The sequence below is a fragment of the Scomber scombrus genome, chromosome 23, assembly GCF_963691925.1.
Source record: "Scomber scombrus chromosome 23, fScoSco1.1, whole genome shotgun sequence".
Taxonomy (NCBI): domain Eukaryota; kingdom Metazoa; phylum Chordata; class Actinopteri; order Scombriformes; family Scombridae; genus Scomber; species Scomber scombrus.
This window is the reverse complement of record NC_084992.1, coordinates 16,993,168-17,014,990: the sequence shown is the minus strand read 5'-3', so window position 1 is coordinate 17,014,990 and position 21,823 is coordinate 16,993,168. Positions and strand designations below refer to the sequence as shown.

The 21,823-nt window shown below is 39.4% G+C and overlaps 1 protein-coding gene and 2 non-coding genes across 3 annotated transcripts in view; 1 reads left to right on the top strand and 2 right to left on the bottom strand.

Moving 5' to 3' along the window:
* Nucleotides 1–3,080: 3,080 nt before the first annotated feature.
* The window catches only part of m1ap (meiosis 1 associated protein), a 36,850-nt gene continuing 18,107 nt past the window's right edge, over nt 3,081–21,823 (top strand). Inside the window, exons 1-5 of the mRNA XM_062444481.1 lie at nt 3,081–3,150; nt 7,173–7,309; nt 9,894–10,157; nt 10,311–10,508; nt 14,673–14,838. Coding sequence (XP_062300465.1) covers nt 3,081–3,150; nt 7,173–7,309; nt 9,894–10,157; nt 10,311–10,508; nt 14,673–14,838 — 835 coding nt within the window. The remainder of the gene's footprint in view (nt 3,151–7,172; nt 7,310–9,893; nt 10,158–10,310; nt 10,509–14,672; nt 14,839–21,823) is intronic.
* Nucleotides 11,831–11,902, bottom strand: trnaa-cgc (transfer RNA alanine (anticodon CGC)). The gene has a single exon. It is a non-coding gene; the product is annotated as a tRNA-Ala (tRNA).
* trnaa-cgc (transfer RNA alanine (anticodon CGC)) lies at nt 21,528–21,599 on the bottom strand. The gene has a single exon. It is a non-coding gene; the product is annotated as a tRNA-Ala (tRNA).

Genomic DNA, 21,823 nt, shown 5'->3' with positions numbered 1-21,823 from the left:
CATATCCAGGTACTTTGTAGAAAAAGATTTGTAGAAAAAGGTTTGTAGAAAAAAGGTTTGTATCACCCCAGCACGGCTTGAATGGTCACTGTTGCTCACAGCCCAGCTCAGAGTTAGTACCATCATCCCTGCTGAAAAACAGCATATACATATATTAAAAGCTATTAGCATTGAGTAGTGTTGGCTACACTCCTTTATTGACAGATAACTTAACATAAATATCTAAGGCTTATAATGAAATCTAACATATTTTAAAAGTAAAGACTTCAAGTTGTCTTTTTCTCTTATAGATGCAAGTTGGTCTGAGCTGGTTGCTAGGCCAGAATCCAATAGCAAAGGCAATATAAACTCTCTGTAAACCATTTTCAGATAAATTTTATGCTAAGTGGAAGTCCTGATTTGACAGCACCGCCTGTGTGAGTGTGTGTGTGTCACCATCGACCGGGGCTTAATATTTCTGGTTTGGATGGTGGCTAAAGAGGTGCACATAAACAAGCTTCCTCCACAATTCTGATTCTTGAATGCCTACCACATCTATTTCTCCCTTCCTTTCCCTCTTTTGTTCCTTCCCTCCTGGTTAAATATTCATCCCAAATGTCATCACACACCTGCTCCTTACACCTCATTATAGAGGCACTATTGGGCTGAATAAATAGGATCGGGGACTGAAATAATAGCAACATTTGCATGAGATATTTCAATTTGTCACAACTCATGGTAGTTCAGCATAAATACAACATACTTACTGGCATCACATTGCCAATCGGGTGATATACCACCTTTTATAACAAGTCATAAGCGTATAATTAAGTTATTAATGAGATTATGACACCACCAGGAGCTGACCTGAACAGGGTAACGCCATCTAGGTCACCATCAAGCCATTAGCCCTGAAGATGTTGATGTTCAAGATGAGTCATGCATGTTCACGAGGACTTTCTCAGCAGTTTCCTGCCAAGAACATCACTCCTGTTCATGTGGTACATTAGGAACACTGACTTATTGATGAGGCTGCAGTCACAAGATCATCAGGAGCTTCTGTTGTTTGGTAGACAATCTGTTTTCTGACGCAAAACCCCTGACAGCAACTGACGCAAAACCCCTGAGAATGATTTTAGAGCTGAGATAAAACACTTCCATATAACACTCCAAACAGACCTTTTGACGATGGTGTGGCGATGCGGTCTGGGTCAAAGGAGTCTGCCTGTGGCCAAGTATCATCAGACACATGCGCAGCCACACTTTTGAGCAAATAGATGGGAGTGGCAGACCAGCTAAAACCTTTCATCCATCATCCTATTAGAGAAGGAAATGTCCTCACGGTTTCAATAACAAATTAGATTGCCAATAGATATGTAATGGATAATTATATTTGGCCAGAATTGAATGGTGTCAGTTACACACTGAATAAGGCAGGTGGAGAGCTGCAGAATTAATTGCCCTTGCAGAAGTCTGCCATGTCTTGCCAAACTAGATTTATAAAAGAAAGAAAGAAAGAAAGAAAGAAAGAAAGAAAGAAAGAAAGAAAGAAAGAAAGAAAGAAAGAAAGAAACAATACATCGGCTTAAACATAGGCAAAATCAGTTGTTTTGGCCACTTGGGGACAGTAAAAATAAGCTCTAAACACAACATTGACATATTATTACGCTTAAAGTTGAAACTTGTTAGCAACTTTTTATTTATTCCTCTGCCAGACACAAAGCAGCATTAGCATTCATTTGGAGTTGGGTTTTTTTGATCATCTGATTGCTGTCAAATACAAAATTCCCTCTTTGTTTAGCTCTGATCTAGTCCACCAACTCCTGAGAGAAATATCTGGTTATTTAGCTGCTAGATGCTCCAATATATTCACCAGCAAGTCACTAATTTTGTCTGTTTTCCATTTGGTGAACAATGGGTTCATCAGAGGGTTTTCTTACTGAAAACAGCAGGCTGCTGCAGGGCCTGCTACAACAGGGATGAAAAAGCAGTGATATAGAAGCAATTAGCTAGTTTAAAGACGTGATAAAGCTCGGTAGAAGTGAGAAGAAGTGCAGAGATTTTTATAGGTTTGTCACTATGAGCAACACCTTTTACATTCGCTTAGTCATTTGAGTCATCATTCATATGAAAATCTTGATTATATCAGCTTTAAAATAGGGATATTTTTGATCTACAAAGCCTGCTCTCCCATCTCACTATGGCGCCTGGTAATGCTTCACTCAATATTTATCAGTTAATTAATCAAAAGTTATTACTTGAAAAGCCAAGCCCTTATGGACAGTAGCACTCATGGTAAGACCTTAATGACCTGTGATAAACAAACAAGGCCAACTGGTAACATGAACTCTGGCACGTTCAATCTGTTGTCTGGGAAACATCTCAACTGATTTATATCAACGTGGACCAGAACATCTCCTCCCTACCGACTTTGCAATTAAAATGTATGGAGCCAAGCAAAGCAACAGTGATACGTGATAGCGATGCTCTCATTGTTAAGGTAGATGTACTCCATGTCACAAAAAAGCAGAGCTCCAATTACACCATTAAGCCATAGAGGCTGTGCACCCCTCCTTTTAAAGCACTCCCATCAGGGTAAGAGCAGCAACTCTGTGACCTGATGAGTCCAGGACATTCACCCTTTTAGCTACTTTACCCTATTATATCACACTCTGTCACAACAGTAAACACAAACACCACGGTAAGCAGGTTTGGCTTTGTGCATTGACACACAAAGACGTGCTTCTCTCGCTCTCTCACACCCACACGCACATACATACACACACAGGCATTCCAATGAAGTCGTTTTCCCACCCAGATTAGTACAAACACTCAACGTATTAATGCTTATCATGCTAAGCCCAAAACACACATACACACACACATAGACACACACTTCCCAGAACAACAATTCCCATGATACCCACCATTACACTACGAACCAAACACATCCTCTGTAACAATAGGATTGGGTCGACTCGGAAATGGGTCCCATGTGGATAAAAGAACAAGGTGGTTTGTCCCTATTTGACTTCTGAGCCAAAGCCGATTTACAATGACAAAAAAATCTCATTTGATTGAACATTTTCATTTTTTAAAACATGCACGCCTGCGATGAGGTTCAGCATCAGTTGACCTACAGCTACCCTGAGGGTTCTCTGTTGCCACCAGGTACACAGCTTTGAATTTTGTTACAGCAACGTAATTTGAAAGAAAAAAAAGAGATAACACCCCTCAGATCTGCCAGATTTAATAGTTGATTGATGATTCATTCATGATTCATGAAGCCCAATAACAACAATGTCAAACATGGCAATCTAGAGAAGCTAGAGTTTCAAGTCAGCCACATTTTCTCCTGAGGGTAAATGCCTGTAAGTGGTTTAGCTAAATCCTTTTTCCACATCTGTTTTGACATATTGAGTGTTTTACATGTCAGGTAGAATTTAGCTGCTCTAAAGTGGCATTTGTGGCAGATGTCTCTATATTCTCAGTCATCAGAGCTGCTGTACTGTAGCTGCTCTGTGACATAGTTCAGAGCTGTGATCCCCTTTTCGGTCTTTCTTACTCTCGAGACGTACAATCTAGCTTCAACACAGTGTAAAAATATTGACTCAACCCAAATTGTGAGCTTTTTTTTAATGAGTCCAGAGAAACAAGCGAGCAAATACCTGCAGCAGCTCATTGGAAGTCAACCCTGTCGTGTTAAGACAGATACATGTAAAAGGTGTGCTCTGCTGATACTGAAAACAAGCAATTTTCACAATCCATGTTTACGTCTAAACCAGTATGTTACACATAGCATAACACTGTAAAGTCTACCCAACATGCTGAAACAAGCCTTTTGTTTTTACACTGGATTCCCGCACAGACTTAATAATTATAGTCAACATACTCTTTTTTTCCTTCTGCTGTATATAAAAAGGGCACTCAGAGCCTGTTATTCTTGTTAAGAGACATTGTTTTTAAGATTTAGACATATATTAGAGATGGAGATTCATCATCAAATGTCTGAAATAATGTGTACATAATAAATAGTGCAAAACCAGTGCAATAACACACTAAATAATGAGATTGGACACAGTTCCATTGTCATGTCCTTAAAAACACAACCCTGCTGCCGGCTATCTGCTTCCATCTGCCCCCCCCCCCCCCCCCCCCCCATCCCCTTCCACTGAAACTGCTGGGACGTACTGAGAGGATTTTCTAATTTCATGCTCCTGTTCCCATTTTAGGGAATTAAACTAAAACTTCTCAAGGCAGCAAACAACTTAACACAACTGACTTAACGTTAATTCAACCTGGGTCACACAGAGAATAAAACTGAGCCTGAACCCGCAGTCAAAAAACGGTGCCATAATCACACTAGACTGAGAAAAGCAACTAGTGTGTAAAATAAGTACTAAAAACTACTGTTCAAACTTTCCCCCAAATCTCAGAGAGTAAATCAAAAAAGCATATCGGATTAGTACACTGCCGGAAAGCTCCTATTGACCTAGAAGTGTGCTCATCACAACTAAATTAGAACGCGTGTGTGTGTATGCTTGTTAAGTGTGTGTGTGTGTGTGTGTGTGTGTGTGTGTGTGTGTGTGTGTGTGTGTGTGTGTGTGTGTGTGTGTGTGTGTGTGTGTGTGTGTGTGTGTGTGCATTAGAGCGATTAAGCTCCAATCATATCGGTGCACCTAATCCCTTTACATGGGCCTTCATATTTGAAAGTGAAAGCTCACATCTGTCTCAGTGGAAGATCCTCCTGGTGAAATCTATGCATCCCGGCTGTGATTTTATACATTACAGGTAAAATTACAGTTTCTTGTGCTGACGGGCAGGTGGGATGTTGTGAAGTAGGAGTAGGTGGGACGGAATGAAAGAAAGAGTGGTAAATAGAGAGATAAGGTGCAAAGGATCAGGTGTATGATGACATGACAGGAATGTTTAACCAGGAAGGAAGGAACAAAAGAAGGAAAGGAAGGCAGAAATGGAGGTGGGAGGCCTTCAAGAATCAGACTTGGGGAAGAACGCTTAACTCAAGTGAATCTTCTCAGCCACCATCCAACCAGCAACATTAAGCCCTGATCATCTGGTGACACATACACAGGTTGAGCCTTCAAATCAGGATTTCCACTCATCTATCTGGAAATGTTTTTTGCCAGATACAAATAGTTTCCCTCTCTCACATACACACACAATGCTCATCTTATCTCCCATAAGCAGCTGTACATGTTCCACATTTCTTCACGTCATCTCACGCATCCCGACAAAGTAGTGTGTTGTGGTTGTGGGTGTGACAGAGAGAGACAAACGAGCGCTGTGTGACTTTGCATGAATCAGCTCTCGTTTCACAACCCAGCATTCACTAAAGCCTCTTACACGGTACACAACACTTTACAAAACCCCTGCACTACACACACTCACAAACAAACACACATTTAATATTGTATTTCCCTATCTCCAATTCCTTTCACATCTTGATGGTACCTTGATGGCTCTAAGGGTCACAAACAATCACTGAATGAATGGAGCAGACAACTATTGGGAACAAATTTCCATATTACTCTTTCATTCTGTCCCTGCACTTGGCCTCTCATTATCTTTCTCTCTATGCATATAAAACATGAGGCACAGAGAGAACCCATGGAAGAAGGGCAGAACAAAATGCGAAAGTTTTGAATTAAACTTCACATTTTGCAAGAAGTTTGCCAAAACCTAAATACGTTTTCCTTCTAATTTAAGAGAAAACCAACAGCTTACTTTCATTCGTGGTGTTTCTTTTTCTGTCCTTCTTTGCTCCTTGCAGATACAGATGTTCAAGACTTCTTTGTCTGTCCTGCTTAATTAAAAAAAAAGAAGAAAAAAAGAAGTAGTTTTCTTAGAAAGTGATCATTAATCTAGTAAGGTGACTTTCCAATTCAGCCCAAATTGTTTCAGGAAGCTGTGGCTTGGCCTTTTCTGCCTGCTTTTGAGACAAATTCCTTAAACAAGTGAAACACAGAGTAACATACCATGAAATTATGACTTTTATTATGATATTTTAAATCTGTATCAAAATACACAAATTACCTTCAGGTCGGTCGCTTTAGACATCACGACCTACGCTGTAAAATTCACCACAAAAAAAGTTACAACTCTGTTTTGAAAGCGAATTGAAAGCATTAATTTAAAATATTGACAAGGTCAGTATTTTCAGATGTAGAGTGATTCATCTTACCAATAGACAATCTTTGCTTCCGTTAATGTGAGGTGGTGCTTGGCTAACAGAGAGCAGGAACAAGAAAGACGCTGCTCTGGACTTTATTTACAGGTTTGTTGGCATAGCCTGTTAGCTAGGTAGCTTTAACTGTTGGATTAAAGTTTCAATACGTAACGATAAATAGTTAACAGTTTACGTTTGTCGTGTTTGTCAAATCTTTAGAGGATACATTTAAGAATCATTAGTATTAATGTTATGTAATTGGCTGTTATAGACTAGTTATCCCAGCAGCAAACTCAGCATCTGAGGAGAAGGAAACTAGCTAAGGTAATTAGGCAGTTAGCGTTAGCCAAACTTTTCTACCATGTTATTAGCAAAACTCATTCAAATCCTTACAATACATGTCTAATATTTATAATAATTTAACGTTAGCAGTAAAGCTAGCTTTCAAAGGTATTTAATTCAATTTCCAACTTTCTTATAGCTTATTTACTTTGGTTAAAGATATGTGCAGCGTTGCTTGATTAACTTACCCTAACCCATATACAGGTCAACTTTACCAGTCAAAAGACACGTCCTCTGATTCACTTTAACAAGAAGGCGTGTACAAACTTTTGACTGATACTGTAAACATAAACAAACATAAACATAATTAGAGGAATTTGAGAGAATTCACATAAAGTTATTGTACAGTACTTAGTTATACTGTTTACCAAGTCTGTTTATGCCAAGGAAGAAACTCAGCTGAATAGACGCAAGGTGCATGTACCTGAATCTGTGTATTATTTGATGACTGAGTCTTATTGCATTTATTTATGTTTACACAGAGTGGGAGTTGATGCAAGATCAAAGCCATGAGGGTAAAAGATGTGTGATCTGGGTGGTGAGAAGGACAGATTTTGGCTTAGAAGAGGAGAACTGAGTCATAGACAGATGAGAAGGGCACAAGATCAAACAGAAAACACACACTCACATAATATTCGGTGTAAAATAGCCCTTTCCTGTGAAGATCAAAACAGAACAGGGTTTCAGGACAGTGGATTTAAGAACCCGGGTGATAAAGAGTGCTCAGGGCTCAGCTTTCGATCCGAGGGGATTAGTTCTGTCAATGGTTTCTACTCTGATAACAGCAGTCCAGGCCTTCAGGTGCTTTCTGTATGCCATGTTGTTATTTCTACCTCTATTTTGAGTTCAAAGCTGTTACGGAGCTGCTGTTGCACTGGTCCTTGTGTTCATGTGGGCATCAGCAACCCGGTATGACTGTGTGTTTCTGCAGACAAATGAAGTGAGGCAGGCCCAGTGGCAGATTTATAGCAACATGATGACATAAAGCTGAAATATTCCATCCGCATTTAAATTAATTCACCACTTAAACCCCAAAAGGGAATTTGTAAACAGAACTTTCGTCTGTAAGTGCCTAAAAATGTAGTACCTCAACCTGGGGCACGGGCTGATTGAAGTGTTTTGCTGCAAGCTGTACCGATGTGTGTGTGTGTGTGTGTGTGTGTGTGTGTGTGTGTGTGTGTGTGTGTGTGTGTGTGTGTGTGTGTATTTACAGCCAGTAATGAAGAAGCTTCCCTGTTCCTTAATAGTTAAGGCAGAGATGAATAAAGTGAAAAATCAGGCAGTATCATCATAAGAGATAGTTAAGTCGGGTCTAGGGCTGCAAGTGATGATTGGTGAATGATCTGTAAGTCGTTTTTCATTTTAGTCTAAAAAATGTCAAAACGTTTCCCAGAGCTCAATGTGACATATTCAAATTGCTTGCTATAGAAAAAAAACAGCAAATCTTAACAATCAAGAAGCAACAATCTGTGAATGTTTTGCGTTTTTGCTTAGAAAACTGGAAATTTGATTTCCCACCTTCATTTCTCGCTAGTGATTCACTGACTCAGAGTCTATTGTCTGAATATTAGTATAATGTTTTGATAATATGATCTAAAAGCTCAGAAAACCCCATCATGTCATTTTTTCTGTGCAAACCGTAGCGTAATCTGTTCCTGTTTCAACGGTTTTCTCCCTCTCTGTGGTAGTGCTTGTTCTTGCCCAGCGAGGTGTGGAAATGAAATGCCTAATTGTACTGATGTGTGTCAAAATATGGGGTCACTGATGTTGCCAAATAAGGGGTTTCCCTTCAGTAATGATGATGCTAGTGACCAGATATAAAAGGCTGATTCACACAGACACATTCCATAATGATAGAGCTTCAGATGGTGCGATTGACTCTGTGAAGCGTGGGGAAGGTTTTGGGGGGGGGGGGGGTCCCTCTGGCCACATCCTCTGTGTTGCATGACTGACTGTTGCCTTTTGACTCACAGCTGAGGCTTTTTCCATCTGTGGAGACAGTAAAAAAACCAAAAAAGATATGTTTTTCTCCTTGTACACATGGATTAGATAAAAACTTCATCAAAAACATGTATCTTCCATATTTTCTTTCCCTTTGTAACATGTGACCATGGACTAAATTTAGATTTATCATTCTCTGATAAGTTGGTCAGCAGAAAACGAATCAAAAGCAATTATTATAAATGTTTAAGTGTTTTTTTAAAGCAAAAATACCTAATATTTGCTATTTTCAGCTTTTCACTTGTGAGGATTGAGAATGTTTACTGTTCTACAACATATTTAATCACAACTGATATACAGTGTCTGAGTTTTGGATTATTGGTTGAGAGTACTTCACCTTAAACTCTGGGAACATTTGATCAGCATTTTCACAATGTTCTGCTATTTGAAAGAAACTAAACTAACTAAACTATGAATCAGTTATTCAAAAACATAATTGACACATTAATTGACAATGAAAATAATTACTAGTTGCCACAATAATTGATACCATACTATCATTAACTCCAGTGCTCTGTATTATCCATTTTGATTAGGTTGCTGCAATAATCCATTTGCCCACAGGGTTCATTAACTTTTCTGTCAGTCTAAAGCTTGCGTTGCATCCTCGTAGGTCGGACCGCTGTAAATCATGAAGAACAAATTAAACATCTTAATTAGTTCACCACAAATGACTCTCATAACTCTTAAAGACCACTTGAGGGAGGATTTACACTCTACTGTAGGATGACTAAATATGTTGTCCTCTTTGCAGATGCCTGATGGAAGTTTCTGTTTTCCAAATGTTTTTTTTTTACACTTTTACTTTCTACAATGAAACACTCTTCCTTTGATTCATCATTGCACAAAACCTACTTTAGTGTTAACTTGGTAGCAATCCTCTTCCCCAGTCAGGCATGGAGTTATGTGAAACTATTTATAACCTAGATTCTGTTGTGACTTATGTAATTTTCTGTGTTCATCACAGCTGATTTATTCATGTTCTATTTACAGTAGTGCTTACTGCTGATAATTACGACTACAGTGAGTGTACTTTGCGACAAATGTTGACTGTAAAGGCTAATTATCATCACAGAACAATGGATTATTGTGGGATTCTTTATAGTGGTCTTTTTTGTAATTAAAGCTTCCCCTACTCATGGCCTTGTATATTTGTTAGATGTATTGTAAACAAGTTTTGCTTACTTGCTTAGGTTTGAAATATTTGTGCAAGGGTTTTGGGCTATATGCAATTTCAGCACAAAACAAAACATCTGGAAGATATCCATGAATACATCTTGCATGGCATCTTTGGGGGGAAATCTTGGCGTTTATGTTTTCTTTGTACCCTCTTCCATTTTATTAGCCATCGAGCATCATGTTATTCTGTGTTCCTTGTTCTCAGATTTCTATGGACAACAAGAAGAGGTCAGCAGGTTCCTCCAGCTCTGGGAGCTTGGTTTACTGGTCCTCCCCTTTCCCGCGGCAAACAGCCAGGGTCCTGATTGTGGAGGCGCTGCCACCCTGGTGGTCCGACACCTGTACAATGCTCTGTGATGCCCTGGATAACTTCCTATCCCTGGCCTGTAGTCTGGATGGACCCTGTAGAATACCACTGCTCAGCTTGTACGCCATCAGCAGGCAGCAGGAATGTCTACTGCCATTTGTGGTAAGATAGATTAATATGGGTTAGGGTTAGTCTTTCTAAAAGCAATGAAAAACACATACATAAGGCACAAATCACAAATACAATGAGTAGATATAAAGTCCATCATCTCTCACTTTTATACCTTTTTTCTTCTTTCCCACTCTGTATTTTTAGCAGGTTCGCGGTAACCTGGCCAGGCTGCGTTCCTGTGTCGAGGAGCTGAGATCTATTCCAGGTGAAGGATGTATCAGGGGAGCAGCCAGGGGAGGCGAGCTGCTACGACAGGCAGTGCTGGACAGTCTGCAGCAGTTTAAACAGTACATCAGACATACCAGCACTGGCAACCAGGCCAACAGCAACACATCTGTGGAGGTGAGTATAGACAGGCCTGGTTTAAGCACAACCAGCTGAGCAAAAACACAACTTGTTTTCACAGTCAAAAGGCATTTGCAGGAGCGCCCTGGTGGTCGAGTGGTTAGAGCGCATGCAATATAATTGCAGCGTCCCCGGTCAAATCCAGCCAGGAACCTATGCTGCAGGTCATTTCCCCCTCTCTCACTCTCTCACTCTCTCTCTCTCCCTGTTTCCTGTCAGCATCTCTGCCAACTACTATCAAAATAAAGGCATTTGTGGCACCAAAAGTTTCTAGTTAGACTGTCCAATTTTGCCATTGCTTTCAGAAGTGGCACCATTCAGCTTCATCTTTATATGTGAAGTACTGTTTTATTATCAGTCTAGTTTGAAGTGGGAATTGAAAATGTGGAGATGCTGGGGATTGAACCCAGGACAAATTATTTCATATTCATTTTATAATGATTTCTGTACACACCTGAAATGACTAAGCAACAGGAAATGGCCAAATCACTTCTTCTTCATTCAATTATGGTGAGCAAACAACAAAACTGCACATCACAGGCAACTTCTGGTAAAATGAGTGAACATCACGAGATCATGCTAGAATACATGTTGTCAGGCTTCAAGTTATGTGCTTGTTTCCTAACCACTAGTGGTGCGGACCAATCAGTGTCACAAATCCAGCTGCCTCACAAGATAAGACAGTGATTGATGGTGATGGACCAATCCAATCACCCACCAATCATATTTGAAAGTGCTTGCCTTTATCCATACAGTCTTCATGGATGACCTCTCAGATGGATCTGTGTAACAAACCATCTGTTCAGGTTACACAGAGAAGGTTAGAGGCAACAGAAAGTTGATGTTTATACACTTTACTAACCCACTCCCTCACCATATCTTAGCTGGCCTACATCATATCTTATTCTTTTCCTTGTCCTCACTAAAACGAAAAGCCAGCATTCAATATCCAGATATAAATACCAGCAACAAGAGTGAGCATAGAGGTCCAAAATGGAGAAACTTACCCACCCGTCTAGAGAGCATGAAGACTCCAGTTATCGGAGGATCATTCACAGTGGACAAACATGTTCATTGCTTTGTGCCACAGGGGGTGCAGGTGCTGGGGATTGAGACCTGGACCTCATACATGCGAAGCAGCGCTCTACCACTAAGTTACATCCCCACACACTGAAGCTCCCTGAAAGCATTTCCAATTGATGTGTTGTAAAAACTTCAATTTTAAAGTGTGAAAGGGCCAAAATGGGAAAAAAAGATGTAATATAAAAGGCAGTGTATGTAATAGTGTTTTCACAGTAATCAACATTGAAACCAAGAAGTGGAGATGCTGGGGATTGAACCCAGGACCTCATACATGCGAAGCATGCGCTCTACCACTGAGCTACATCCCCTGCTTTTATAGTTTAATTACAGAGAGATATCACAATTTTTTTTAAACAGTCTGCCTACATTTTTAATTAAGTTAAGCTGAAGCATTTTGTTAGTTTAACATATCTTAATTGAATTTTCCACCAAATATTTGGCTGTTCTCTTCCCATCCATTATGGAGGAGAATCTCTTCAGCTGCAGTGTAGCTCAGACTGAATAGACTCCCTTTGATATTCAAGCTTTGTACTTCATGCTAATGTAGAGAAGAGCCTCCACTTATACCTGTTAAATGAGCTCTCTTCAGGTCCAATTCGCTGTGTTTAGCAGTGGCAAAAACATATTGAATTAGGAATCTGATTAGCATTTTTAAAAGCTTAAAAAATCTCAGTCCATTTTAGTGGCTGAGAACTCTTCACATCTTATATCAGACAGTTCACTTCGAACCAGCTCACGTACATTTTAAATGCAGGATATGGGCTTTATTCATCTGCTGCTGAACATCAGAGCTGTAGTAGTTTTCAGGGCCTTCCTGCTAGAATATCCAATCAGCTATCATTTGTAAGTCACAGAGGGTACAAAATATTTAAACCGCTTTCTTTTTTTTTAATAGTTTCCAGGAAAATCGTGGTGTAATTTGTTTCTGCTCGCTTATGTGCCTCACCACATTATGGTCACACAGTAGTGGGTGGAATTATTGACATCAATAAAAGATCATAGCTATCACTCAGTTGCAGCATATTTAATCAAAATATTAATTCCTACTTCTGTAATGTAATTTAAAGCCAGCTTTAGGCTAATATTCTGTTTGTGACACTGTATTTTAGATGTCAGCAAATGGCAGTTTAGGGGAATGGGTATATTAAGCATGTCATTTGTTACATTTAAACGTTTGACAGATGGGGAGCCAACTGAGAAGTGAGCCAGTCACTGCCCTTCTTGTTAAATCTGAACAACATGTCCTCTGGATACAAGGCTGTGGGTTGTTGACGTAGATTTCTCAAATCCAGCCCGCTTTATTAGGAAGCTCTGGACAGATGATTACACTAAGACCCACTGTTTCCGACAGCAGCAGATATGAATAGCACTATTAGAAGACAGAGAGACACTAAGCAGAGACACGACCCCTGTAATGTGTGTCTGGGTGAGTGTGTGTGAGTGTGTGTAGCTTCACTTACACAATACACATTTTCATCATATGTATGTTGCGAACATTCATGTGTGTGTGTGTGTGTGTGCTAGGATTCAGCAGCAGTTTCTACTTATAGCCCAATAGCAGGAAACAGAGAGCACTGATAATCCCATCATAATCATCATTTACTGTTCCTGTTAATATGATTCAGTAGAGTGCTCAACATCAGCCTAACATTACTTTATCCGTTTTCGTCACAGTATGCATGTAAATGCCACAGAAAACTAATTTTGGTTCTTTCCATTATCAGAAACACATTTTTGTTAAGTTGTTGTCTTTTGCAGCACAAAACTGCACAAACCTTCATTATCATAAACTTAATGGATTGGTACATTTTGCAGCACATTACCAGCAGTTGTGTTTATTCCTGATATTCATCATGACATGAGATAATGAAAGGTTTATGAGTTACAGAAAACATTAAAATACAGATTATATAGCAGGAGGTCAGCTAAAGTTGTTTTTTTCCCATCGAATTACAATTTCACAGTAGAGTTTTGTGAGTATAACATATGCTATGACATTTTGCTCTCAGTGTGGTTGTTTGCTTTACTGGAACTGGGACAACACTGCATCTGACATCATGCATTTAATTTAGTAACTGTAATTTACCGCATGTCATGTCCCTTAAGTACAAGAGAAATATGAGAGTAAGGCCCAAAGAATGCATTGTTGTTCTTGTGTTTCTGTGACCTGTTTTTTTCTGAAGATGTGACAACTTAAAACAAAAACGTTATCTTTCATAACGCCAGCTGGAGCTATTCAAAAGTGAGCTTTTGGGAATAAGTTATGGGGAGGAATAAATATGTGGCTTAATAACATTAAATTAAAACTGATCAAGGCTGTCAGTGTGGTGGGGGATAAACAGCAATGTTGACTGAGTTCAACAGAAGACTTTTAGGATGGGAAACATGTCAGCTAGTGTGGTGGACTGATTCGTGAAACACTAAGCTGTGTTATAAAGGATGCTGTTTTTGCCCAGTATTGATTGTACCCATCAATATATACATAATATAATATATCAGTCTGTCCAGCTGGTCCAGAGCAAGCTAGCTTGAAATGAAATGTGACTTTCAGAGGATGTTTCTTAGTAATTCTGTTATGTTTTGTTTAGCGCCACAGTGAGGTCAAAATGTCCCTTTCACCAAAACTACTTAAATATAAAATAATCTTAAATTCAAAACCTAATGGGTGATGAAATGTACTGTGCATGTTTGTGCTCCACAGAGGATGACTTATTCACCGCGAGTGTCAGGCCTCCAGTTATTTTCCAACTAACTGCAAGAAATTTTACATTGCTTTAATAACCAAGTTTCATCCACTCAAAGGGTGGGAATGTTCAGGATGTTTCCTGTGGCCTCAGTAATCAGACAATGACATTTAAAATTCTCGTGGGAGCTCCAGTTTTTTGTTTTTGTGTCTTTCCTTTACTTTTTTTTTTAGCTATTTGCATCTGATCCTGCACTCTTCAAACTAAATGAATTAATTAAATATTGGTTTGATACAGTAAGATGGTTCTAATTTAGGTTGATTTCTTTTGGGAGATTTTTGCCCCATTTTTGCAGAGGAACTTGTTTTTCCATTTCCCTTTGCTATATTCCCAGGTTACCGTGGTGACCAGCCAGCCAGGGCGGGGCATTGTGCACCAGATGGAAGTAGGACTCAAAGATGTTGACCTGGTGTCACTGAAGCGGCTCTTGGTGGTGCAGATCCATAGTGTAGCAGACTGTAGCCAAGACGCTCCTTCACCTGAAGCTGCACACACTGAAGGTAGAAGACACAAACACACACACACTCAAAGATACAAACTTACACAAGATTAGAACACATACGGACACACACACTCATGTCGTTCTGGGATAAACATGTCTGCTATCTACTTCTTGAACAAACTTTACTCCTCTTCACTTTGACACATACTTTTAGCCTGTGCTTCCTTAATCATCTTCGGTGTTTGGAGTTATGTAGTGCTGACTAACAAGAGAGTGCAATGAGGAAAGAAGACACTGAGTGAAATAGAAAGCAAGTGAAAAACAGACAGGGAGGAGAAAAGAAATGAGAGCAAGTTTGAGAGAGAAGGGTGCGGAGAGTCTTGTAAAAAATCCTCCAAAAATATTTATGCAGCATGTGAAATATTTATTCCATGGTGATAAATATTTACCAGAATCTGACTGGAAAAGACTGAACGGAGTGCTTGAGACTTTGGAAACATGACTCAAATGATGTTGTGAGTTTTAACTCACCTGACACAATCATGTCAGTTATGTAATCTCTCCTGCAGCCTCATTTGTTGTCACCATCCCCTTTCCGTTATTTTTACATCACATTTAAAGTGAATTGTCAACAATTTGTCCTAGTTCTCCTCATCAAACCTTGCCCCTTGTTCCCTTTGGAGTCAGTCTCCCCAAAAACAGCTAATGAGTTGTGGTAGAATAAATATGCTATAGAATAAGAGGCCACTTACTTTATGTAGAAACTGACATCGGAGCTAATAGAGACTGCAGGTCATGGAAAGCGAACCAAGCTGAGATGTCAATCTTCCTTTTTATTTTAAACTAACTTAATAATATGAAAGTAGAGATCATAGATAATGAATGACCACAGAGATGTGATTGTTAAAAGCAGATATAATCCAGTTTAATGTTGCATGCTGTCTTGTAGTGTCCTTTCTCTTAATCCAGTGTATCAGAAAACCGAAGGGGTTACCAACTGAGTCAAGGGTTAAGAGAGAAAGAAAACCAAAATGCATGTTAAAGTCTGGTTTTTCTTTTGGGGGGGGGTTCTTGTGAAATATTGGATACTTTCACCTTATCAGGCCTCTGAAAATCCTTCAAATTTAACAACCATAGAAGTTTAGTTTAACTTCCTACAAATTCTTTGCACCGTAAGGCTATAACCTGTGGTAATGCATCAAGTAGACTTTGCTTCATTTTAAAGGGTCACAGTCCAAAAAGGTTGGGAACCACTGTCTAAAGCTGTTGACACCGTGTTATTGGTAGTCTTTGATGTCAAGTGCCGCTTTGAAAAATATTAATTTGAAGAGAAAGTTGGAGGCTTAAATTCAATCACTTGAATAAAGTTATGAATTATGATAAGCAAAACAGGAGAAATGGTATGCAGTATTAGTATGCCTTCCATCTTATGTCTTGCAATTTCTCTCTGTTGGAGTCTCTGTGAACCTCTGTTGTTGTTCTGACTGTAAAAAAAGTATCTGGAAGAAATGTTTCATGAGCGACTGGAGCCTTTCTGTAGCAGCATTAGCAGTACAAATTCTTCTGCATTTATTATACTCATCGAGCAATGCGAGTGATGCTCAGTCAAGTCTCTCTCCAGTGTCTAATACAAAAGCAATGCCATGCAACAAAGAACTATTTGGAATGGAGCCTTGGAGACATAGTTTAGTAGTAACCACAGTTGGATGATGGTGAGGCCTACACCCCTTCAGTTGCTGTGATGCCAGTGGGACTAAATCACTGCGTTCCTCTGCAGCATTGTTTTCTCAGAAGTGTTTATCACGCTGAGTGCTCGAAACACAAGAGTCACTTGAGCTCTTTGATGCTAAGGCCTACACCCTCCAATGTCAACACTGGTGGTGCTACTACCCACATAAAGTTGTTTTTCATATATCCTTGTTTCCACGGTGAAGAAAACTCAATAAAAGATTATAGCTACTGTACACTGTTTTTATTGAGTCTACCAGCATTTAGGTGGCTCTGGTTTCAGAGAAATTGTGTATATTTTTATACCTACTGTGTAACAGCGCTGTCAGTTTGAATGTGCATCTTTTTGTTTTGTCTGTCTCTTCCAGTTCTCTTATAAATCCAAAACATTTTAACACAGAGACTTAGCAACATGACAAATAGCATAACAGCATTATGCAGGAGATGATTCATTTTTAGTTGTAAGGTTTGCTGTGATATGCTGGAAGATTTAGAGATCTTTATTTGGTTTGGTATTCATTTTATTCTGGTTCACCACCAGCTGTGCCGTCTCAGCTGCTGGTATTTATTATTATTTTACTTAATCATGATCTTTTCACACTTACATTATGAAAAACGAATGTCTAAACACACTCTGTATGATATTCCAGTTTGTCACATTCCTCACAGTAAAACCGCAACCATTTTGGATGAGGGACTTGGCCAACACAGAAAAGGGAACAGGGTCAGTGTTGCTTTCCAAGAGCTATGTGACCTCTGAGGTCGTCTGGCAGAAAACTGAAGCAGGCTTAAATCAAAGATAAGAAGTTTATCTGTTCTGCCAGTATGAATTCTGCTCAGCATTAATGGATGTTCATACAAGTCCTGAAATAGTGTCTAATAGAAGTTAAGGCACTCACTCACTCACAAGGAGGATTTTTATTCAAAGATAGCAACTATGTAAAGAGAAGGTATACTGTGGGGAAAGTGAAGGGGTGCTGAAAATCCTTTTAAAGCAGCTCATTAATGATGTGTAAGTGGACCGTAAAAACAAGATTAAGATTAATTTAATCCTTCATTAAATACTGTAGATCAAATTATAATAGATCTGCAAATAAATAATTTAAAACAGGTTCCTGTTAAATTAGACAGCATGGTTTGACAGTTTGTGTAACTAATAGACTAATCATAATAAAGTCAAATGTCGAAAGCAGACTTGATTCTGGGAATTCTCTGGAATCTGGGTGTGCTGTGGAATCTTAATCGTGTCCGTCTGTGTGTTAAGATGCTGGGTGGGAATGGACTGTTAAAGGGAAAGATTGCAGCAAATACATTTCCCTTACCCAGACTATTTATTTTAGCTGTGCGTGTGTCTATCAGTCCTCGGAGTGCAATGTATTAGGAATATAGGAAGTGGGTGGAGTATCCATTTTTTTGTTGTGTGCCAAAGTGAAACTTCAAGAAAAATACGTTTTCTCTCTCTCTCTCTCTCTCTCTCTCTCTCTCTCTCTCTCTCTCTCTCTCTCTCTCTCTCTCTCTCTCTCTCTCTCTCTCACACCATTTTTGCATCTCCCACAGTTGAAAAAGAGGTCACAACAGTTGTCTAGAGCATAGAAGGGGTAGTGTATGTACAGTACAGTACAGCTGATTCCTAGAAAACATCCATTAAGCAGCTGTTACACAAATGTCTCATTTTCCAAAAGTGTTCAAACGTTGTGCGAGGGCATTATTGGAAAGCGAGGACATTTTGGTTTGTCTGCATTTCTTCAGGGTTAAGGTTAGAATCCGGTTTAGGTTGACGTAAGAAAGGTGGTTGTGAGCGTTCAGGTTAAGGTCTAGGAAGTGCCGTGTTACAATGAGAAATCTCAAACGTATAAAAGTTCAAACGAGTATGTGAGTGTTTGAGGGACAACGCCTTGGTAAGTATCCTGTTTTTGTTGAAGTGAAACCATCCCTGAGTCCCGGGCCTATTCTGTAATTGTACATTTGAGCACCCGGGAGAAGAAGATAGAGAAATGGGTCATGGAGCGAGAGCAGAGGAACAGAGGCGGAGAGAGAGAGAGAGAGAGAGAGAGAGAGAGAGAGAGAGAGAGAGAAGGAGCAGGGTGAGACAGGAAAGGGGATTATTATGGCACCAGTGGTTTTGGTTTCCCTCCTCACAGTCAAACAATCAAATTGTTGACTCAAACAGTCAACAAGTTGTCCCACACTAGAAGTAGCAGTTCCTTCTGAACAGTCAGGGACAAAACTGTAAAGTGCATCACTCTGCTTTATATATTAAGCTCAAGCATCAATTATCTAATAATCCTTACTCCTAATGATCATATTAAATATCCACAAAATAGTGAAAAGGTATTGCAGTATATTTTCTAATATGACCTATTACTATTTCTCAAAAGTAGCGTCTGTTCTTTCCCACATAGCGTATCATAAAAGTCAGAGATAACTGTAACCGACAAAACATAAGAGTTTGCTTTTTTATCATTGGGCAAGAGGGATGTGACTCCTCCGCACTAGTAGACAAGGCAGAAGAGACTTTTTTTTTGTATTTTTCCTCATGATGAAATTGGAGTCAAGAGTTTGACGAAAGCGGATGAAACGTTAGCGAGCCAAAAGGGGATGCTGGGACTATCAGTCAAAACATGGCCGTTACTGGTCGTCCCAGGGGTGTGTACAGATTTGAATAAGGGGTAGACATACTGAATTTAGTTTCTGTTGATATCAGTCGTGTTCTGAGTAAATTAGGTCACGTCATAGATGTCAGTGTGTCATTTTCAGAAACGTTCACACCTCGATGACTAGAGAAAGTAAGAAGAGGTGAAGGAATTTCTCTCTCCTGCTGCTCACAAAGAGCAGCAGGAGAGAGAAATACAGAGAAATACATCGAAAAGTTTGTTAAAAGGAGAATTCAAAATAGAAACAGGTAGATCAGATAGCAACAGTGCCAGTCAGTGTGTTGATGGCAGTGTCAGTAGGTAGCCAGTTACCCTCTGGCTCCTCATCACTGAAGCCAAGGACATGGGGTGACATCCTAAGGCTGAGAGGTTTTCTGGCACTAATACAAGCAGCATTTTGTGTGTGAGCATGTGAAATATTGTCCCATCCTGCGCTGTGACTTCAGCTTCCTGCAGCTAGAAAGATATCACCTACTCGGAAAGAATTGGATCCACTATTTATTCTTAAATATAAACTTTTGTCAGTCTTTCTGAGTCTTTGTTGTTGTGTGTATATGACAGTATCACATTTTTACAATATGTACATGTTCATCAAAACACATATCCAAGCACACATTCAAACAAATAGTGTGTATATTTACTCTCCAGACTTATTCATAGCTTCTAAAAACAAGTGTCTGTGTTGGCTCTGAGACTTTTTATTTTTGCACAGTCATAGTCAGCAGCAGAGGTCACCCAAAGTAACACGTACACAGACACAACATCTGGAGCAGCAACAGTGATAGACAACAACCATCTGCTTGTCTCCCATGAACACCTGAATGTCTCTCTCGCTGTCTGCTTTCTGTATCCTCTGACAATTTGATAGATTTCAACAAATTCACTTAAACTCACATTAGAAGCTTGTAGCCATGTTGGTTCAAAGGACAAGCCCCCATCCTCAAATGCTGTCTTCTATTCAGATTGCCCACAGCAGGTCAAAAGCCCTTGTGCTAATTGTGGCATAGAGGCTTATTGATGATGCTTTAAACAAGATGGATTACAAGAAGTGGAGATACTGGGACAGACACAGTGATCCGGCCAAACCTGCTTCAGCATTCTATCTGATAAGTCAACATGCAACAGCCTACACTCCTTCATAACCCTCTTCCTCACAATGGTTAAATACAGGGAGAGACATGGACTATAGCCACTGTCAAAATGAAGTATAAAGGGCAGTAATAGTTATTACAACAATTGTAAAGGGAGAGAGAAGGAGTCATATTTGAAACAGATGTTAGGAGGGGAGTTTATTTTAGATTTATTGTTTTGCAGAGGCTCAAAGCTTATGTATTCTCCCTGAAAACTCTGAACTCCTTATCATTTTGACTTACTGTTTGGATGTTATCCCTCTTCCAGAAATCCTCATTTCCACTATCAAGAGATTATGAACCCATTTAAGATAAGCTTCAGTGTAAGAAGAGAGGACACATCACTGTTTCTCTCAACTTTTTGTGTTGTTGCTCTTTGCTGATAGTTTGATTTGACAAACTGTAATAGTCTAATCGGTCTGTTATGTTCTGTAGGTTTGTAATGAGACACATAACTCTTTACAGTTTTGTGAGAAGAGTCTGTTCTGAAGCAGCCAACGCTGAATGAAAGCACAGCAGATATCTGACTATAAATGGTGTTAATGTCAGTGAATCACTGTGGGAGTTTGCATATGAATTATTTCACTATACTATAAGTTGTTCCAGTCAGAGACATTTCCACAGAGACGTATGTCTTTGAAAAGAAATTATCTCCGCACCTGACAAATCATATATCTAGTTTTGTTGACTAGCACTTTTTTGATATTTGAAGTGTCTTCATGTGATGTTGGGCCGCCGCAGGCTTGACAAACCACTTTTGAACGGCTTTAAAAGAATGTGACACCATTACTCCACAAAAACGTCTTAATGTGGTATTTTATTAATGGGAGTGGTAACTGTCTCAGGAAATGATTGAAAAAAGTTAATCTTTTGCTGATGTTAAACTCCTGTTCCTCAATGTTTCTCAGCAGATTCTCTAAATGAATTTTAAAAGCTTGATAAGAAGTTTCTGTTGAAGGCTAAATTAAAATTGCATCAACACTACACTGAGTGGATAAAACATGTGCTCAGCTAGGCTTTATCTTCTAAACATATGTTTGCTGATTCTGAACTAGACTAAGACATAAATCAGTCGGTGTTAAGGCTTTATTTGTTTGAAATGCAATTAGTCAACGCATGGCTGCTATTTTCATGTTTTCTTCAGTGTCATGTTCAACAGTGATGCAATTTGCTCCAAGTTCAGTTCAAATATACTAGTAGCCCTGTAAATGTTCTCAGCTAACATAAGGTGCAGTTGGAGATGCTGGGGATTGAACCCAGGACCTTATACATGCGAAGCATACGCTCTACCACTGAGCTACATCCCCCCTTATTCTCATCCAATGTGTTACAGGTATATGCCACCCTCGACATCACCCTCACCCCGCCTCACACCAGCCCATTTGAAAGACGAAGCATTTACTTCAAATTGATAAAATGATCCCATCATCCCATCTCATCCTCTTGAACCCTTTAAATACATAAATATTTAAATGAGCTGAGAGGAGAGTCCAAGCTGGAGGAGACCGTGCCCCAAATATTAACATGTCTC